Source organism: Gavia stellata, chromosome 18 (assembly GCF_030936135.1).
Source record: "Gavia stellata isolate bGavSte3 chromosome 18, bGavSte3.hap2, whole genome shotgun sequence".
In the NCBI taxonomy this organism is placed as follows: Eukaryota; Metazoa; Chordata; class Aves; order Gaviiformes; family Gaviidae; genus Gavia; species Gavia stellata.
Window position 1 is genome coordinate 9,900,100 of NC_082611.1, and position 17,297 is coordinate 9,917,396.

The window sequence follows — 17,297 nt, forward strand, 5'->3', positions numbered from 1 at the left end:
CCTCGCCCTGACGGCGCCCGCGGACCACCGCGCTGCCTGCGCGGCCGCGGAGCGCCGGCGGAGCCGCTCCTCGCCCGCGGGGCGCTGCAGCCGCGCCCCCGCCCGCCCCCCGCCCGGGGCGGTGCCGCACCGCACCGCACCGCACCGCGGGGCGTATCGCGGCGCGGCGGGCGCGGGTGGAGCAGCGCGGCGGGAGGCGCCGTGCGCGCCCCGCGGTGCGCCCCGCGGAAGATGGCGTACATCCAGGTGGGTGCGGAGCGGCGGCGCTGCGGGCCCCCGCGGTGATCCGCGTCCCCGGGCGGGAGGGAGGGGGGTGTCTGGGGCGTGTGCGGCGGCACCCCCCGCTTCGTCTGCGGGACGGGTGCCGGTGCCGCGGCGGGCCCCCCCCCCCCCGTGCTCCTTGCCCGGCGCCGGTGCGCAACTTCGGGTTAACTTCTGGGGAGGAGTTCCCGGCGGCGGCAGCAGCCCCCGGCGAGGGGGGCAGGCGGGGCCGGGGCAGGAGCGGGGCTCGCAGGCTGCCGTTCGCCAGGCGCCGGGGAAGGAGCGGGTCCCCGCGGGGGGCGGCGAGCCGCCCGCAGCCCTCTCTCCTCTCTGCCGGCGGGAGTGGGGCGGCCCCGGGGGCGTGCGAGCCCGGCCGAGCCCGCACAGGGACTTCCTGCGGGGAGGAGGGCGCCAAGCCCCGCGGGCAGACGGAGGTGCGCTGGGGCTTAACCGGACCCTCCGGCCCGGGCACAGCCCGGCGGGCTGGGGGGCACAGGGGCCCCGGGCTGTGGCGAGCCCCAGCCTTCGGCGTGGTGGCAGGGACCCCCCCCCCAGCAGCGTGAGGCTGAATTGAATTTCGGGCTGGTTTAAACCCTGAGCGATTTCCCCCTCCGGCCCTGCGGCTCCCAGCCGCCTGTTCTCCATCTCTAGCGCCGAAGGCGGCCGCCCGCTTTTAAGATAACCCCAGCGGAGCATTTCCAGCTGCGCGGGGAGCCCGGGCGCTGGGGCGTAGGTAGAGACACCGCTGCCAACGCCGCCCATGGCCCCCCGACCCACGGGGCCGTGCCCACCTCCAGCCGCCCCGCCGTGCCCCCACGGCCCCCCTCCCGCTCGGGGCAGAGCCGCCGCGGCGCCCGGGGGTGGGAGCGGGGAGCGCGGCGGGCGCTGCCCCCGGGGGGGCGGGCCGGAGCCGCCCGCAGGTGAGCCCCGTACGGCCGGGGGGGTGCGGGGCTGCCGGGCCCCTGGGCTCGGCGGGGAGCTCCCGCGGGGCCGGGCGGGCCCTCCGGCGTCGGGGCCCCCGTGTGCGAGGTGGGGGTACGCGGGTGGGGACGGGGGCAGCGGGGACACCCTGTTGTCCCCGCACTGTGGTGCTGGTCAGCTTGGGGCGGTGGGAGGCCACCCACGGGCGTGTGGCTGCGGGGACCCCACTGTCCCTCGGCTGCGGTGCCCACCGTGGTGGGGCTTGTGCCTTCCCTGGGGGTGTAACTGCAGGGTGCATCACCAGTGTGGACCCCACCCTGCTGCAGCATCCCTGGGGACACCGCGGTGGCGGGTTGTTGTAGCGGGTCTGTTGACCCGGTTGTGATCGGTGGCTGTGCTGACTCGGAGCAGGTGACCCCCACCGTGGGCCCAGGCACACTGGGGGGACTGGGCCCCTGCGGCACGGTGTGAAGCGGGGATGTAGCTCTGCCTCGCGCCCAGCTCCGGGCGAGGGGGTGCACCTGGGGCAGCCACCGTTGGCCTTCAGTGAGGGTTCACTTGTGGCTGGGGGCTTCCAGTTGGGTTGTCCTCTGTTTGTCCGGTTTGGGACAGCGTGGCAGGGCATGATGGTGTCTCCCCAACCCTGGAGCCCTTCTCCTGGGGGTGCTGAGCGTGTTGCAGCAGGTTTGCTCCCTGGGATGCCCCAGTGCCTGCTGGCTGTTGCAGCCTTCCCTAAACCTCTGCCCTTCCCCAGCCCCAACCCTCGTGCCCGGTGTGAGCGAGGTGGATGCACACAGCTGGTCGTGTTTGCTCTCCTTTCATAGGTCCCTGCGTTCAAGCCCTGTATGGCACTGGTTACTTGTTTACCTCTTCTGCACTGTAATACTTAGTTCTTATTTCTGTCCTCCCATTTCCTGGCGGAGATTCGTGGGTGGTCACAGAGGCACTTTATTATGGTGCCTGTGGGACCGCTGCCTGTGCTCTTGGGGCTGGTGGTACACTGGAGCGGTTTCACATCACCGGTGGCCGATGGTAACCAGGAGGGCTGTTTGACACAAGCCTACCGTGCATCCCTGCGGGCCATTTGGAAATGGCAGTTCCTTCGCACAGCACATGCTACGGCGTTCAATCATGTGGCACGGATCCAGCGGCTTCATTTTAGAGCAATTTAAATATTCTTGTTGCAGCTTTGCTAAACCACTGTAGCTTTGGCTGCCGTGCTCTGGCTGAAACTTTGCATTAATAAGGAATGATAAAGCCCTTTAAACCATTTAGGATTTTCTTAAACACTTGGTCCATGGGTATCTGGTAATCACTGTCTTGTCACATTGCACTGCAGCATTTCCAGTCTCTTAATCTGTGTTTCAAACAAGTGGTGGCCTTTTCACCAAGCACTGGTTTCCGAGAAGTTTAGAAGGAAGGCTTGGGCTGAAACGTGGTCCATGGGAGAGTTCTTGGAACTAAAGGCAACTTCTGCATCCCAGCTTTATAAAAGGCTGCTCTTGTCCCTGTCATGAGCATAAAGCTAGAAACCAATTTCTACATGTAGAAGAGTAGAGAAGGGGGGGGGAGGGGGTTGAGTGTGTTTTTTATTGTGTGGTTTTTGTGGTGGTTTTGTTTGTTTGTTTGGGTTGGTTTTGGTTTGTTTTTTTTTAAGGGATTCCCTCTGTAGAAAGGTATCCAGGACAATTAGGAAACTCTTAGAAAGCGATAGGAAAAACATTTCAGCAGGCATCTGAAATGCTACTAAGTCTCCAGTTATCAACAAAGTGGGTCATGTATAATGTTCCAAGGGTGGCTTTGTGAATAAAACACTGGCTTGCGATGATTTCTTCTGTTGCTGTAGATTTTCTCCATGACTTGGGGGAAGTGGCTGCAGTGCAGATTTTCGAACTGGAGTGCGTGACTCAAGTTTTGAGCACTTAACTTCTATTTTTTGTGTTCTTCAAGTCACATCTGAGGATGAGACTGAAGATGCCCAGCTACCTCAAGTGACGTGTACGTAATGGAGAGTATTCTGAGTCCGTGCCCCTTCCTAGAAATGTTGCTTTTAACGGGTTGGCATTGAAACTGCGTTTCTGTGGGCTGAATCTGAAGGAAAGTCTTTTTTTCCACTGTGGCATCTAACTGGAAAATTTGGATATGGTTTGTTGTCAGCAGCAAGTAGTTGCTGCAGTTAGAGAAAGGTTGTTAAAGAAAAGAAAGTAAGTGGTTGCACGTGACACCCTGTTAGCAAGGGGCAATGAGCAGGACTTCCATGCTCCAGGGTGGGTTCAGGAGTTTTGCTCCTGGGGAAGGAGGAGCAGAGGGAGGTTGGTGGGGAGGGACTGGAAACAGCAGAAGGTGATGCCTGGTCAGGAGACCTCTCCTTCCTCTAACGTTTTCAAGGTACTGTCTTGCCAGAAATCCAAGCTCATCCCAGGCCGGGGCATGTCATGGCAGAAAATTTGAAGTTATTTGAGCATTCTAACCTGGTTTTGTCTTTTTCATTTTGTTCCCCTTTGCTTCATCCTGGATGTCTAAAAGGACAGTTGGAACCAATAAATGAGGTGAGTTAATCTGATGATTCACTCTCTGCTCTGTCTCCTCACTCTGTCCTGAGGGGATTGTCTTGTATTTTCTGACTCTTTACTGATGTCCTAGATATAAGTAATGCACCGCATTTTGGGCTGGTAATTATTTTTTTTTTTTCCAATGTTCAGATTTTGTTTATGGAAAAAACTGTGTGTTTTACTGGAGCAAAGAGCAATGTTCCTGTGGAGTCTTCTTTGCAGGTCCGCGTTCCTCAGAGGAAACTCCTTTGCTTGGTGTGATAGTGCCCTTGTGTCTGCACACTCGTGAATACTGCACATGTCTCAAGTATTCGGGGGGGGTACCTGTGGAGAAATTCTCATGTGCTTTATTTCTTCAGCTTCTTAGGAACAATTCAAGGTCACATACAATCGTAAAGCGATTCGACCCTGGATGTGCACGTGCTGTGCTCTTGCAGCTGCATGTCTTCTCCCCCTTGACTGCGGAGTGATGCCCTTTATTAGCAGTGCCCTTCTGCTGCTTAATGAGCCTTCTTACAAACCGCACAAGTTGGAGCTGGCGTGGGTGGGAAGTGGGCTAAGTTTGGGCTTTCTGTTCCTCTTGAAGCAAGTAGAGCTTTGAAGTGGAGGGAAGGCTGTAGGGATGGCATGGCAATGGGGCAGCAGCCTGTTGCCTCTCCGATGGGCTGCTCACACCCCGTGGTTGTAGCAGCAGAGGAGCACTGGTACAGGGGATGCTGCCAGTGCCATCGTGGCAACCAAAGAAATGAAATACTTTTCTGGGTCAAGTAACTTCTTTAAAAAAAAAAATCATTGAAGGTTCTTCATTAAATTAATCATCATAGCAGAGGGGAGGCTTTTGCTAATCCATTTTAGTGGCAAGTTTGTTGGGTTGTAATGCTGTATGTGTACGGATCATGCAAATACGACATGCTGATACATCTACAGGGACAAAATGTTTTCACGTTGGTGTGTTAAGATTTTCAAATTAAGTAGACCCTTGCCAGATTAAATCGGAGCTTTCACTTACATTCTGTTTTTAATTCCTTCTGTTGTACATTTGCCGATCTATTAGTTTGTTGATGTGCGTGAAAGAATAAGCATGTTTCCACTCTAGCATATTGATATGCCATAGTGTTTTGTAAATCACTCTCTTGCCAACCTACATAATAATACATTGCTACTAGAGGGAAAATACCTGCAGTGAATGCTTATTTTCCTGCCTTGTTATGGTGTCAGTGAAGTTGGGCTGGTAACCGCATAGCACTTGTCTGTTGATATGGATGGAATAAATGCAGTTCTTAACGTTCTGTTGCAGAAACACAAACATAAATACAGCTGAATGTTATTTCTCAATAGCTATTGATGGGTAATCTTGTACTTTGGTTTCCAATGGCTTCAGGGTCTGCTCGCTAGGATCTCGGATCTCTTGCTGTGCCGGTGGACTTGTAGAAATTGTTGTCAGAAGTGTTTCGACTGTAGCTGTTGTCAAACAAATGAAGATGAAGTTGAAATCCTGGGACCTTTTCCTGCTCAAACTCCAGCCTGGCTGTAAGTTTAGATGCACAATTTCATAGCTTTAACTGAGGAGTAGGGCTGTTCAGCTGCGATGAGAGTATTGATACAAAATGGTGATAGGACATTCAGAGGATGCCACGTAGAAAGGAGGAACCTCCTGCTGAGGGTGGGAACGTAGGCTACTCGATGGCAAGGTGAAAAAGGGCAGCCCTGTTAGCTCAAATAGTAAGGTTAGTCTTTGTAAAACACTTTTCCGATGAGTAAGACAGGAGTTAATTCCGTAAGCTAGCATAGCAAGCTGATAACTGGTTTAGCTGTGCACCCTTTTCTAAAGATGCTTTTCATCTTCAGTCCTATTGCCTCTTCAAACGGACCAGCCCTTTGGAGCACTTCGACTTAGCTGAAGTGCTGATGAGGTTGTTTTGAAGCGTTTTCTTACCCTAGCGCGAAGGTGGTTATCATACAGGCAGATGAAAGGCGTACCTCGTGCGTGCTCTAAAGGGGAAATTCATCTAAAGTTTCATTTAGCAAGACTTGATCTCCTGCGTCATCTTAGTACTCTTCAAGATTTCCTATGGAATCATTAAAGAAGAACAGCGACAATGCCGGGTTTTATCTGGGGCTTTGATTAGCGTTTTTGCAAATCTATTGCAAAGAAAGTCAGTGAAGTCTTCCCTGTTCTACTCCTTCTCGTTTGGGAATTTGCGGCACAGAGGTGACACTGTGGAGGCATCAGTGAAACCGAGAAGGGAGCAGAGGTCTCCTGTCTTTTAGTGTCTGCTTTGTTGGCTGGGCTGGGCTGTCTTCTGTGAGAGCAGATCGTTTGATGGACACAGCTTCGGTGTGTCCAGAAGCTGTGGCACAGGAGGTACCTATTTAGTGCATCATATCGTGCTCAGAAGTTGGTACCGAGGCAGTACCAGTTGATTTAAACCGGTTAAAATCAACTGGTTTTAACTGGTTTATCTACTCCTGTGAGTACCTGCTGTTATTCTGCGTCAGGTCTGGAAGGTCCATGTCTTGGTGCTGCATGAAATAAATTGTCTCATGTTTAAATCGTGTTCTTGTCTATATACTCTTTTGAATCTGGGTAGAATAGGATGGTAATTAATACTGAAGCAATAAAAATAGAGATGTTCAAGATGTGTTAGAGTGATTTTTAAATCTGGAGCAGCATATTTAATAGTCTGATATATGCCCAGAAATGGATTCACCTGCAATTAATGGGAAATGGAAACAAAATCAATGCTAAATAGGAAAGCAGCGCGCACAGGCGAATACAGTGATGAGGCTGCAGTATTGGATGTAGAAAGATTGCTGCAGGAACAATTACATACTTGGGAACAAGTAGCTAGGCTTGTTGTGAGAGGATGCTTCAGAGTTTCTCTGGTGTGCTGAGGAGCAGAAGGGACGTCATGTGTGTTTGGGGGTGTAGGGTGATTGTCCCACGGTGTAGTTTTTGACTGCTGGATCCATCTGTCTGGCTAAAGGGGCATTGTAAGCATTGAAGCTCTGTTCTTCTTTTGATCTCAAAACTCAGATGTATGGTGACTTTGCAGATGAGCTGGACTTTGCCAGAGGCAGAGAACATGGAGACCTTTGGACTCATAAAATGCTCTCTCCAGCCTGTGTTGTTTTCCCCCAGTCCTGCTCCATCTGAAAGCCTCTACGATTAACTTATTGGAATGGCCATAAACAGAAGACAATGCGCTTTGAGGAAAAAAAGCCCGGTTCTTCAACCATGTTGTGCTTTATGCTGCACCCACTCACGCTAGCAGCCCTGGGCAGGGTCCCCAGGACCCCAGCCAAGGTCACGTATCCATCTTCCCTTCCAGCTTCAGGTGATCTGGTGCGGTTAGCGCCTCCCTGTTCTGCTTTAGTGCTGAGAGAAGGTGAGTTCCCAGAGGTAATGCCCGAGAGGGGCAGCAGGAATCCAAGAAGAGGACGCACGAGAGAAGTGGCTTTGTTTTGTGAGGAGGCATGGATGCTGCCATGCTTTAGGGTCACTGAAGTCACCATCTCCTCTGGCACTGTTGCAAATCCTGTGATCTCTAAGGATGCCTGTTAACACACCTTGATGTGGAAGCTGGAGATGGGGCTTTGCCTGCTTGAAAAGGCTGTTGGCTCCTCTTCTTCAGCTGGGATGAACCCAGGGTGCTGTCAGGGAAGATGGTGATGCTTTAAGCTTCCAGGGTGACTTTGTTGGAAAGTGGTGAGGGATCCCAGAAATGAGTCGAGTGAGGAGGGCAAAGAGAGCAGAGGAGCTACGGAGAGGGAAAGGAGCTGAGGGGATGTGATTGAGAGGAGAGGGGGAGAAAATGAACCTGTAGGGGACCAAGAGTCTGGAAGACAAAGAGGAAAGGAGAGGAAAAGGCAGGAGACAGAAACTGTTCTGTTGGCTGATCAGTAGGAGGGCCACGCTTTTTGTGTGTGCAGGTTTAAGGTGGAAACGATCCCATGCAGCCTCTGCTGGCTCGGAATTCAGAAGCCAAAGAAGATTTCTATTTTCGCTATGATCTTATACTCTTAAATCTCCGCATGCATTTTTGGAGGTAGGAAACAACGTGTGGACTTAGATGTGTGAGCAGAGTAAGGGTTTGGAATTGGTCTCAGAATAAGGTGTTTAATGGGTATGTTTTTAAGTGCTCAGAGATCTGTGTATGCCAATTGACCCTTCATCCTTTTTTTACATTTTATTTTTGAAAAGGGGGCTTTTGGATTCAGTGGAAACCCCTAAAATGGAAGATGAATTTGACACCACCATATTCCGCATTTAGATGCGTGTATTGAATTTGGGAACAAATCAATTTATTGTATTCCCTGCTCTCAGCCTGAAAGTGTTTCAAAAATAGATCTAGGTTTTCAGCTGAGATCTTTCCATCTTGCCACTTCTTCATGGGCCCAGGACAGTGGTGTAATGCAGAATGCAATTTGCTCCTTCCTTACCTCCCCACCCAGTCCCCAGGGGTAAACTGCTTTTATGGTCTTCATTGGCCTACTAGAAAACATCTGAACGCCCGTGCTTAATAATCTATCCTTTATTCTTTTGCCTGTAGGTTTTCCCTTTGCCAGCTCTGAGACACCTCATTGTCCTGGAAATTCATGAGGGGACGTTCAAACTGCAAGTTTAAGCCCTTCCTCTTGGGAGACTGTTGATTTTTTTTTTTTTCCCCCTCACTTTCTGAATTTTTCACAGTGGCTACTTAGGAAAAAAAGTTCTTACTGCAGTGAGTCTAATTGTATTGACCTGAATGCATGGTAGCTTCTTGTCATTTCATGAGGAGCGCTTGCATCCTGGTCTTTGCAGAAATGGGCTGGGAGTGAGGGTGTATGTCGGCACTACCCGTTATGGAATATTCTACATGAACCCCAAAGATAAACGGTGCATGGTCTGCGAGACTGAATTGAAATCAGGACGCGACTCCTCTTTCCCAAGGTTCAGATTAAACAGAAACAGAGCTGCTTTAACCAGAGCCAAAGTTTATTTGAGGAAAAATTATTGTGGCTCAGTAGCAATTTCCTTACTAAAGGTCATCTGTGTGTTATTAACTCACTATTACGTTTACCCGTTGTAGAACATCCTTAATGCCTCTCTTCCTGATTCCCTTTTCACCCTGCCTTCTCCTCGTTCTGTGCATTTGCTTCTCAAACACAAGTGTATCCAAATGCTACCTATGATTGTGTAGACCCGCATTTAGGCATGAAAAAGCTATTTGTGTTCCAAGTACTGATTATATGTCAAACTGCATGATATGGGCTGCCTTTAATGGGCTGCAGAGTTGTGCAAATATCGTATGCCCCTTTTAGCATAGGGTTTGGTTTTGATTATTAGCAGACTTTTTTTAATGTGGGTGAGTTGCGTGACTCTGGGTTGGTGAGATTTGCATGGATCCTGCTGTGAACTTTGTGAATTCAGATAAGAAATTCCTGTTTAAATCTCCTTTATATTTGAGGGGCCTTTTCTGTGAGTTTACTGCTTTTTGCAGAATATATTTATTGCTCTAGTTCAGTCATTGGTTACTAAAGCAAATGATTCAATATATTTCGTTTACACCCAACTGAGCCATGCATGTAGAAAGGGTGAATCAGGAGCAAAACTCGCACAGTATTCCTCTTTGCTTTGCTAATTTCATGCTGATGCTTTCCTTGTGATCTGCTGCTATTTTTTGGAGTACTCTGTCTCATGGATTAACCAAAAGGCTTGGTTTGCATGATGCGCTACACATCACATACCATTGTGTGATTTCATTTCCATTGGCAAATGTCTGCCAGCCGCTTCCCCTCTGAAGGTGCAGTTGGAGACTTTATCTCCTCTACTTGTTACTGTCTGCTCTTGCTCTTCTTTCAGTCAAGGTTGGGAGGTTCTGACTGCTTTTGTGAGCCACTGTGGCTGTGACATGTTGAGGTTTTTAACCAGAATGTTGTTTTATATGAAAACAACATATGCGTGTGTGTATCTATAAACTGAAATGGGAATTACATGTGGACTTCTTTATGATGCCAGTCTTCTGTTGAGTCTTCTCAAAGATGCCACAGCTCTCACTGCAATTTGCTTTGTTATTCAGATCCTGCCAACTTCCCTGCTCCCACTGAGACCCCTGAGAAGTAAAATTACTGTCTTGTGAGAATCACCTCTGCTTTATAGAAGTGGATAAAAAGCAGCCAATTAGTTAAAAAGGCATGTCAATAAATAGCTGTTAATTAATTGTATTTATAAGATTGTGTTTTGAAACCATTGTGGTGTACCTGCGAAGCAATATTTTACTGAGAGGGGTGTGTGGTAGGCTTGAGATGTCTGAATGTGGCGGTTTCCCATGCTGGTTCATTCCTAGTGAAGGCTGTGCTTCCAAAGTGTAGCTGTGAATTTACAGCAATAAGCTACTGTTTGGGTTTTGTGGTTTGCGGGTGGTTTTTTTTCCTTTCTTTTTTCTTAAAGACAAATACAATACTTCTGATCAAGATCTGAGTCACACATGCCCATGTGGCCTGTGTCATGCTCTAATACTGATATAAGTCTGTTTGAAAGACAGGCAGAAAGATAAAGAATCTGTTTTTTACATAGGTCTGAAGTCAGTTGCTCAGCCTTATGCTTGCCAAATAAATCAGGAGATACCCACAGCGTCCAGGGATGTGCACCGAAGATTAGACCCAGAATACCAGAATGCATTTCTATACTGTATATACTCCTTTTACTGGGTTGAATCACCCAAAGGTCTCTCGTTATAACAGGATAAGCAGCCAAAATGAGGACAAAGATGGAGACTCTGATAATACAATCAGTGAGCTGCCTCCCACTCTTCAGGATGTTTCCCCTGACAGAAGGCGGTCATCTTCAGATGCATCACGGTCCACTTACAGCCTCACGAGGCGGATTTCAAGTAAGGTCGTCCTTCCAACATTAATGTAATTCTTGTGGGGAAGAAAATCAAACTGTAGTGCTTGCTCTTTCATCTTTTAGACAGGGAATCAAGTCAAGTTGAAGGTACATTGATTAAAATCTCATCCTGTTCTGCAGGAACACAGTGGAAGGGGCTGTCCGTGTTTTTCTTGCTGAAGCACATGCATGATAATTGCACGTGGAAAGGGACGGGGGCGGGGGGGGGAAGCGTAGCTGAGCTTGCACTTCAGCCTAACCAAAGGTGCGATTAATTGTTGGCAATGTAATGGTGAAAAGTCCCACTGGGGAGCCTGCTGTGCTGGGCATTGCATGGACGCAGAATAGCTGTACCCAAAGAAGCACAAGCTGACTTGTGCCTCTAATGGCTTCAGTTGAGTTTCTAACAATCGTATTTGTGCATTTCTCTCATTTAGGTTTAGAATCGAGGAGGCCAAGTTCTCCATTAATTGACATTAAACCTATCGAGTTTGGAATAATAGGAGCAAAGAAAGAAATAGTTCAGCCAACTGTCCTGCGAAAAACCTATACCCCAGATGACTATTTTAGAAAGTTTGAACCAAGACTGTACTCTCTTGACTCAAATAGCGATGATATGGACTCCTTGACAGATGAGGAGATCTTATCGAAGTATCAGCTGGGCATGCTGCATTTTAGCACTCAGTACGACCTGTTGCATAATTATCTAATAGTACGAGTCATTGAGGCTAAAGATCTGCCTCCTCCGATTTCTTACGACGGTTCAAGGCAAGACATGGCTCACTCTAACCCCTACGTGAAGATCTGCCTTCTTCCTGATCAGAAGAACTCCAAGCAGACTGGAGTGAAACGCAAAACGCAGAACCCGGTGTTTGAAGAGAGGTACACATTTGAAATCCCCTTTTTAGAAGCCCAGAGAAGAACTCTGCTTTTAACCGTAGTGGATTTTGACAAATTCTCGCGCCATTGTGTTATTGGCAAAGTGTCAATGCCCTTGAGCGATGTAGACCTTGTGAAAGGCGGACACTGGTGGAAAGCCCTTGTGCCTAGTTCTCAGGTAACAGAATTTATCAGATTATTGCCACAATTTTTCTCACTGTTCTTTTGTGCAGTTCCTTTGCTTGTTGGCAAGTAATGCAGTTTCTAATTAGTCATTGTCATCTTGTTAATACAGCATCTGCTGGGCTGAAATACTGGTGGGCCTATAACTGGTCTTTTAACTAATACTGTGAGGTAGAGGAGCTGTCCTCTTTCATATTCAAAGGAGGTGACAAAAGATCCTGTGTCAACTCTAATGAGAATAAATCAAGACTGCTTTGGAAGTCTGCACCTTTTGGAAGATCTTTTCTTGTCACTACAGTGACCTGCATCCATTCCTAGACACTGCAGTGACACTGCACCATCTGGGTCACCCCTGTGGTTGTTAACATGACTGTGCTTTGGGAACATGAACTGAACCACTGGTGCCAGTTCAGTAATGATTTGATTCAAGAAAGTGTATAGAAGACAAAGTCTCTACAGACTTACGGCATAATGCATGAGCAAAAAAATTGCAAGGTAGTGGTGGATTTATTTACATCATGTCCCTGAAGGAAATAAACTTGCCATAGCTTTTGTCTGATGTAGGTGGCACCTTGCATGCATGCAAGTTTGAGCATGCATTTTGGACTAGATTCAACCATCCGATGGGATGGGAAGAGGAGGTGCAGAGGGTCTGTTCTCAGGAAGGGGCTCTGGTCAGTGCCACCTCCTTGCCAGCCGGGAAAAGAGCTGTTCAATGGGAGTCTGAGCTTTGCGCCCAGGAACAGCAGTTGGCTACCAAATTTGCTATTAGCAGTATCACCCACATAGCTAGAGGCACGAGATCCCATAGAAAGCCAAGCTAAGAGCGTAGCATGAGCAACATCTCAAACGTTTGTGCTAAGGACAGGAGTACCACTCAAGGTTGGTATAACAGGGTTGCCTCTCCCAGTTCCTTGCCAGCTCTGGGATTGCAGTTTCTAAGTTTTAGAGCCTTTGCTGAATCAAAAACCTGTGTGAACTTGGGTGGTTCACATTTTCTTTGATTTTTATGTGTTCACAAAAGGGTGGTATAGCCAGAGGTATCGGATGAGATGAACAGTAAATCATTGGCCTCACTGCTGATTTATGGTGTGGGTCCGAGAGTCTGATTTGGAGTGGAAACTTGTGATCAGACACTTGTGGAAGTAAAATCCACCGAGCAGTGTTTATACACGAAGTCAGCCGGGTCTCTGACTCTGCTTTGCCCCCTCTCTGTGTGCAGAGTGGCTGGAGAGCGCTTTTGCCTCTTGCTCAGACCTTCTGCAGTGTGTAAGAGAGATCAGACCCCTGATAACTGCAAGAGAGCCCACTAGATTTGCTGTAATAGCAGTGTTATGGGATTAGCCTGAACATTGTTCATGCAAAAAGGGAAGTTTTGAAAGTCGTGCACAAATCAAAACCGTGGGGTCCCCGAGTGTGTCTTTATGTAGGACATGTCTTCGTGTCAGTGGGATCTGCTTTGCTCGGTAGAGTGGCAGTGGGGGGTGAGGGGACAGCTGTGTTATGAAATGGTTCATAAGGAAAATGAACGAGGACAGATATTCCTGGGCTCCCCTCACTGCTTGGGCCTTTTCCCCAAATGTTTGTTTACAAATGCCTGCAACAGCTTTTTTCTTTCTGGTATTTGCACTTCAACTCGGGCTCTGCGTTGTATATCTGAGGACAGAGCTCTCCTCTTTGCATCCCGTTATCCTCCCATGAGTCACACCATGCAGCATTGCTTTTTCTGCCTGCCCCCCCGCTTTTGCATGATAAATACTTCTCTGTATTATGTATCTCTTTATTAGTAACATGGATTAATTCCACAGCTAATACAGACCTTGATTAGACAAGATCATCTCTGCCTTCATGTGCCAAGCTCCGAGCCAGCCCTTCCTCCCTCCTCCCTCTCCAAAGTTTCATTGAAAGCTGCTGCTGTTTTCAGCAGTGCTGTCTGCTTCACCAGGATTCAAGATAAAGTATTTATTCAGAAATTGGCATTTCTGATATTTATAAAAGGAAGGAGAAAAAGAGAAAACTCCCTTTGAATGGGCAGGCCTAACCTTACAAGCCTTTTGCATCTATCTGCTTGCTATCATATGGAAAAACTTAATTTAAGCAAAGTCTTTCACATCTTGATTACTGAAACGTCTTGTTCTGGTCTTTTCCTTGTTCTTTTTGGCTGGGTCTTAGCTGACAGACTGCAACTGCAAATAGAACAACAGTACTTGTCCTAGGATATCCAGGGAGGATGTTTGGTATCATCTTCCCTTGTTCTCTCAGCAATAAGATTTTTAAAGTTCATTGAATAAGGTGTATTTTCTCTTAGTGATTCAAGTTAAATGCATGCACTGGAAGAAGTGAAACAATAAAGCTTATTACTTTGAAAAACTGCATTTTCATGTCTTTCAATAACGGTGACGCTTGTGCTAGAAATTTGTGAGGTTTTGTTTGATTGCTAGTTGGAAGATTCTGCCAGTGCAATGATAGATTGGACATGTTGACAACTTTTTTTTATACTTCTCACTTTTTTGCTTGATTAGTTGAGCGACAGACAGCCTTTATTAGTTTCTTGTTGGATTGAACCTGAGTCAGTTCTGATCATGAGTGGATGAAAATTTGCCAGGCGGGGTTGGCTGCCGCGGGGCTCTGGCACGGAGCAGCAGCTGGCAGCAGCACCCCCCCAGCGATAAAGAGCGTGGTGGAGAAAATGCTGAAGCAGGTGCTTGGAAAACCGGTAACAGGCGGGAGAGAAAAGCAGACAGGCATAGATGTGATATGTAAAGATGAAAGACACAAAATACGGGATTTTTTTTTTTAATTGGCATTTATAGACAGAAACATGATGAGCTGGAGAGATGGAATAAAGTGATTCCAGACGGCAGGAGCTGTGGAGAAGGTTTTCTCTTCATACCGGTGGGAGCGGGATGGGGCAAGGTTTGTGGAAGAGTGGAGAAAGTGGCCTAAATGGTATTGGCTAAGATGAACATCCGTTTCGCGCTTGCTGTATCCACCTGGAAGCCAGTGCCATGGAGTGCGCTGATAAAGTCGGATGCTGAGTCCTTGTCCCACCGTCACGCTGAGCCCCATCAAGCCCAGAGCTGGGACACTGCCTCAGTACAGGACTATGTCAGCACGAGTAAGTCCTGCTAAAAAAGGTGGGGGATGGCAGCAATCTTCTGGTGCACGTGGTGTCGGCAGGGACGGGTGGGTTTCTCCCAGGCTGAGGCATGGTCCAGCTTCTGCAGCCAACAGCTCCGTTGACTCCACTGCTCCTTAGGCCTGTGGATGGGACGTACAGCTCCTCGGAGGGTGAAAGCCCATCATCATTAATAGAGTATTTTCATTACCACCTCAAGGAGTCGCTTGTTAACTAACAGCCTGAGAACTTGTCTTGGGTGTAAGGAGGTGGGCTGTGCAGCATCGCTGTGCTCGTCATGTCGGGAATGGGTGGTCAGAGAACCCAAACATGGGTGAGCAGCGTGCTGTCCTCTCAGCCCTGAGGAATCAGTGCGATAAACGACTTCATGCTAAGCTTCACGCAAAAGACTGTACCTGTCTGTAAGTGCTTTTTTGGTTTGGATCATGCATCGAGCACTTAGGGTGACTGAGGCCAAAGCAGAGGCACAGGGGAGCTGCCGTCCAGTGTATCGTCAGAGCCAGCAGCTAAGCAGAAGGGCTTATTCCTTGTAGAAAATGTCAGTGCTGGTATTGCCAAATTCTTTATCCGTGGTAGTTCTGGGACGCTTTTTCTTGCAGGGTAATTAATGTGTTTCTAAAGCGCAGTAGCTACTCATGGAGTCCAGTCCCCATAGGAACTCTCTGCACTCCTTAAATATCCCCTTAAATGCATGTGGCTTTGCTTAATTACCATGAATGAAGTTGGCAGGCCTTGCTGTAGCCGGGCTCAGATTCGCACATTTCGCACATGTTCAGGACCCCAAGTTTTATTGACATATGATTCATTTCTCTTTTGGCAGATTTGAGTGGGCAGGAATAAACGTTTTAGACCAGCACTAATGAGAGCTTGGAGATCGTTCTGCAAACGAAAAAAAATGCCTGGTCATGGTAGGAAAATAGCGTAAAAATTCCTTCTCCCCTCAAATTAAGCCATTTTTATGGTAGAGGGAGTATGTATTGGACTTGCTTTTTAAGCTTTGAGCTGTGAGTGCACCAGAATGACAGTCATTTAAGGAGCTGTCAGCTTTTTACATTCAAAATGGTATGTGATCCTCAAATGGAGTGGCTTTGCTATGGCAGCTCAGCAATTTTTGATTCCCATCTCAGGGATAAGCCTACAACAAGTACTGCACTGTTGTTCTTACTGTCCCTTGGTTGGGAGGGAAAAGGGAGAAACGAATTTGAAATTCAGGTAATGATTCATTTTGGAGCATTCCTCTCGGTGCTACGTTGAATTCTGCCATGCAGCCAGGTGGTTACGGTGTGCGGCTTGGAGGCCCCCAGTTGTGCATGTACCGGGTTTGTCCTTGGCACCCTTCTTCCTTGGCTTATCCATTGCAGCCCTGAGAAGGAGCCGTCCCTGGGGAACGTGGATGATGCCTTGTGTTTGGTAGCACAATGTATTATTGAAAATAATGCCAGCACCCATCTCTCGTACAGGCATAAAGCAGTGGACAGGCAGAGACGTGGTTCAGAGCGTTGGCACAACAGTTGACTCAAGTCTGTGCGTCAGTGTGGCACGGGGGTCTATGTTCGTGACACAGTCACGGGAAATTAAATGTGAAAGTGAATGTTGTCAGGGTGTTCTCCTTTTTTTCCTTTTTTTTTTAGCTGTCCAAAAGCTTAGCGGCTGCTTAATTAAAGGAAAGATGCAGAATCACTGATGATGAAAGTGGGTTGGTTATGTGGGGCTATGCTCGCTCATTAACAGGATGTTAAAATCAACCTGGCAGTTCACCAGTGTCTGGCAGGAGAGATGCCCTGGGCAAAGCCTGGCTGGAGGCAGGATGCAACCACGCTGCAGGGCACGGGAGTTGAGGGGACTGTACAGGATGCTGTGATGGATGCTTGCCTGTCACGATTACAACATTTTTGGTCTTTACCTGTGGTTTGTTGTCATATTTTGGCTTATGACATTCTACCATCTTCCTTTCACTCTGTATCTTTATTTTTTACCCAGATCCATTTCACTGGGTTTTTCCCCCTTTCCTTTTCCAGTCTTTAAAACTCCAGCAGTGAGAAATTTTTCTTCTTGATCATTTTCTCTTCTTTATCCTTATCTGTCTCTTCTGCTTCCAGCTGTCATCTCAGTCTCCTCCGCCCTTCCCCTCTGTGCTGTTCACTCCTCCTCCTTTCTGCAGAGGACTGGGATGCTGTGGGGTGCATTTTGCTGGGGAGGAACCCAGAGGAGGGGTTGGTGGGGGTCGTGGGCAGGACCTCTCCATAGGCTCTCTCCCTCCCAAAGGTCTTTGCACAGGAGAGGCTTTCTCATGGCCGTGCAAACTGATGCAAAGCCAGTTAGACTTTAGAAAGGACTTTGTGACTCTCTTCACCATATGTCTACTCAGCATCTGTTACGTAGGTAACGTTGTTCTTATTCATTGGTAAGTATATATTTTCTTTCAGGTTTTAATAGCTCAGCCTTCCCAAAATGATTGCCGTACGTCACAGGATGCTGTAGAAAGCTTGTT

At 48.3% G+C, this 17,297-nt stretch overlaps 1 protein-coding gene across 1 annotated transcript in view; it reads left to right on the forward strand.

The window, feature by feature from the left end:
* Positions 1-212: 212 nt before the first annotated feature.
* The window catches only part of SYT17 (synaptotagmin 17), a 40,029-nt gene continuing 22,944 nt past the window's right edge, over positions 213-17,297 (forward strand). Inside the window, exons 1-5 of the mRNA XM_059826442.1 lie at positions 213-246; positions 3,714-3,731; positions 5,116-5,264; positions 10,461-10,609; positions 11,043-11,662. Coding sequence (XP_059682425.1) covers positions 232-246; positions 3,714-3,731; positions 5,116-5,264; positions 10,461-10,609; positions 11,043-11,662 — 951 coding nt within the window. The 5' untranslated portion in view covers positions 213-231. The remainder of the gene's footprint in view (positions 247-3,713; positions 3,732-5,115; positions 5,265-10,460; positions 10,610-11,042; positions 11,663-17,297) is intronic.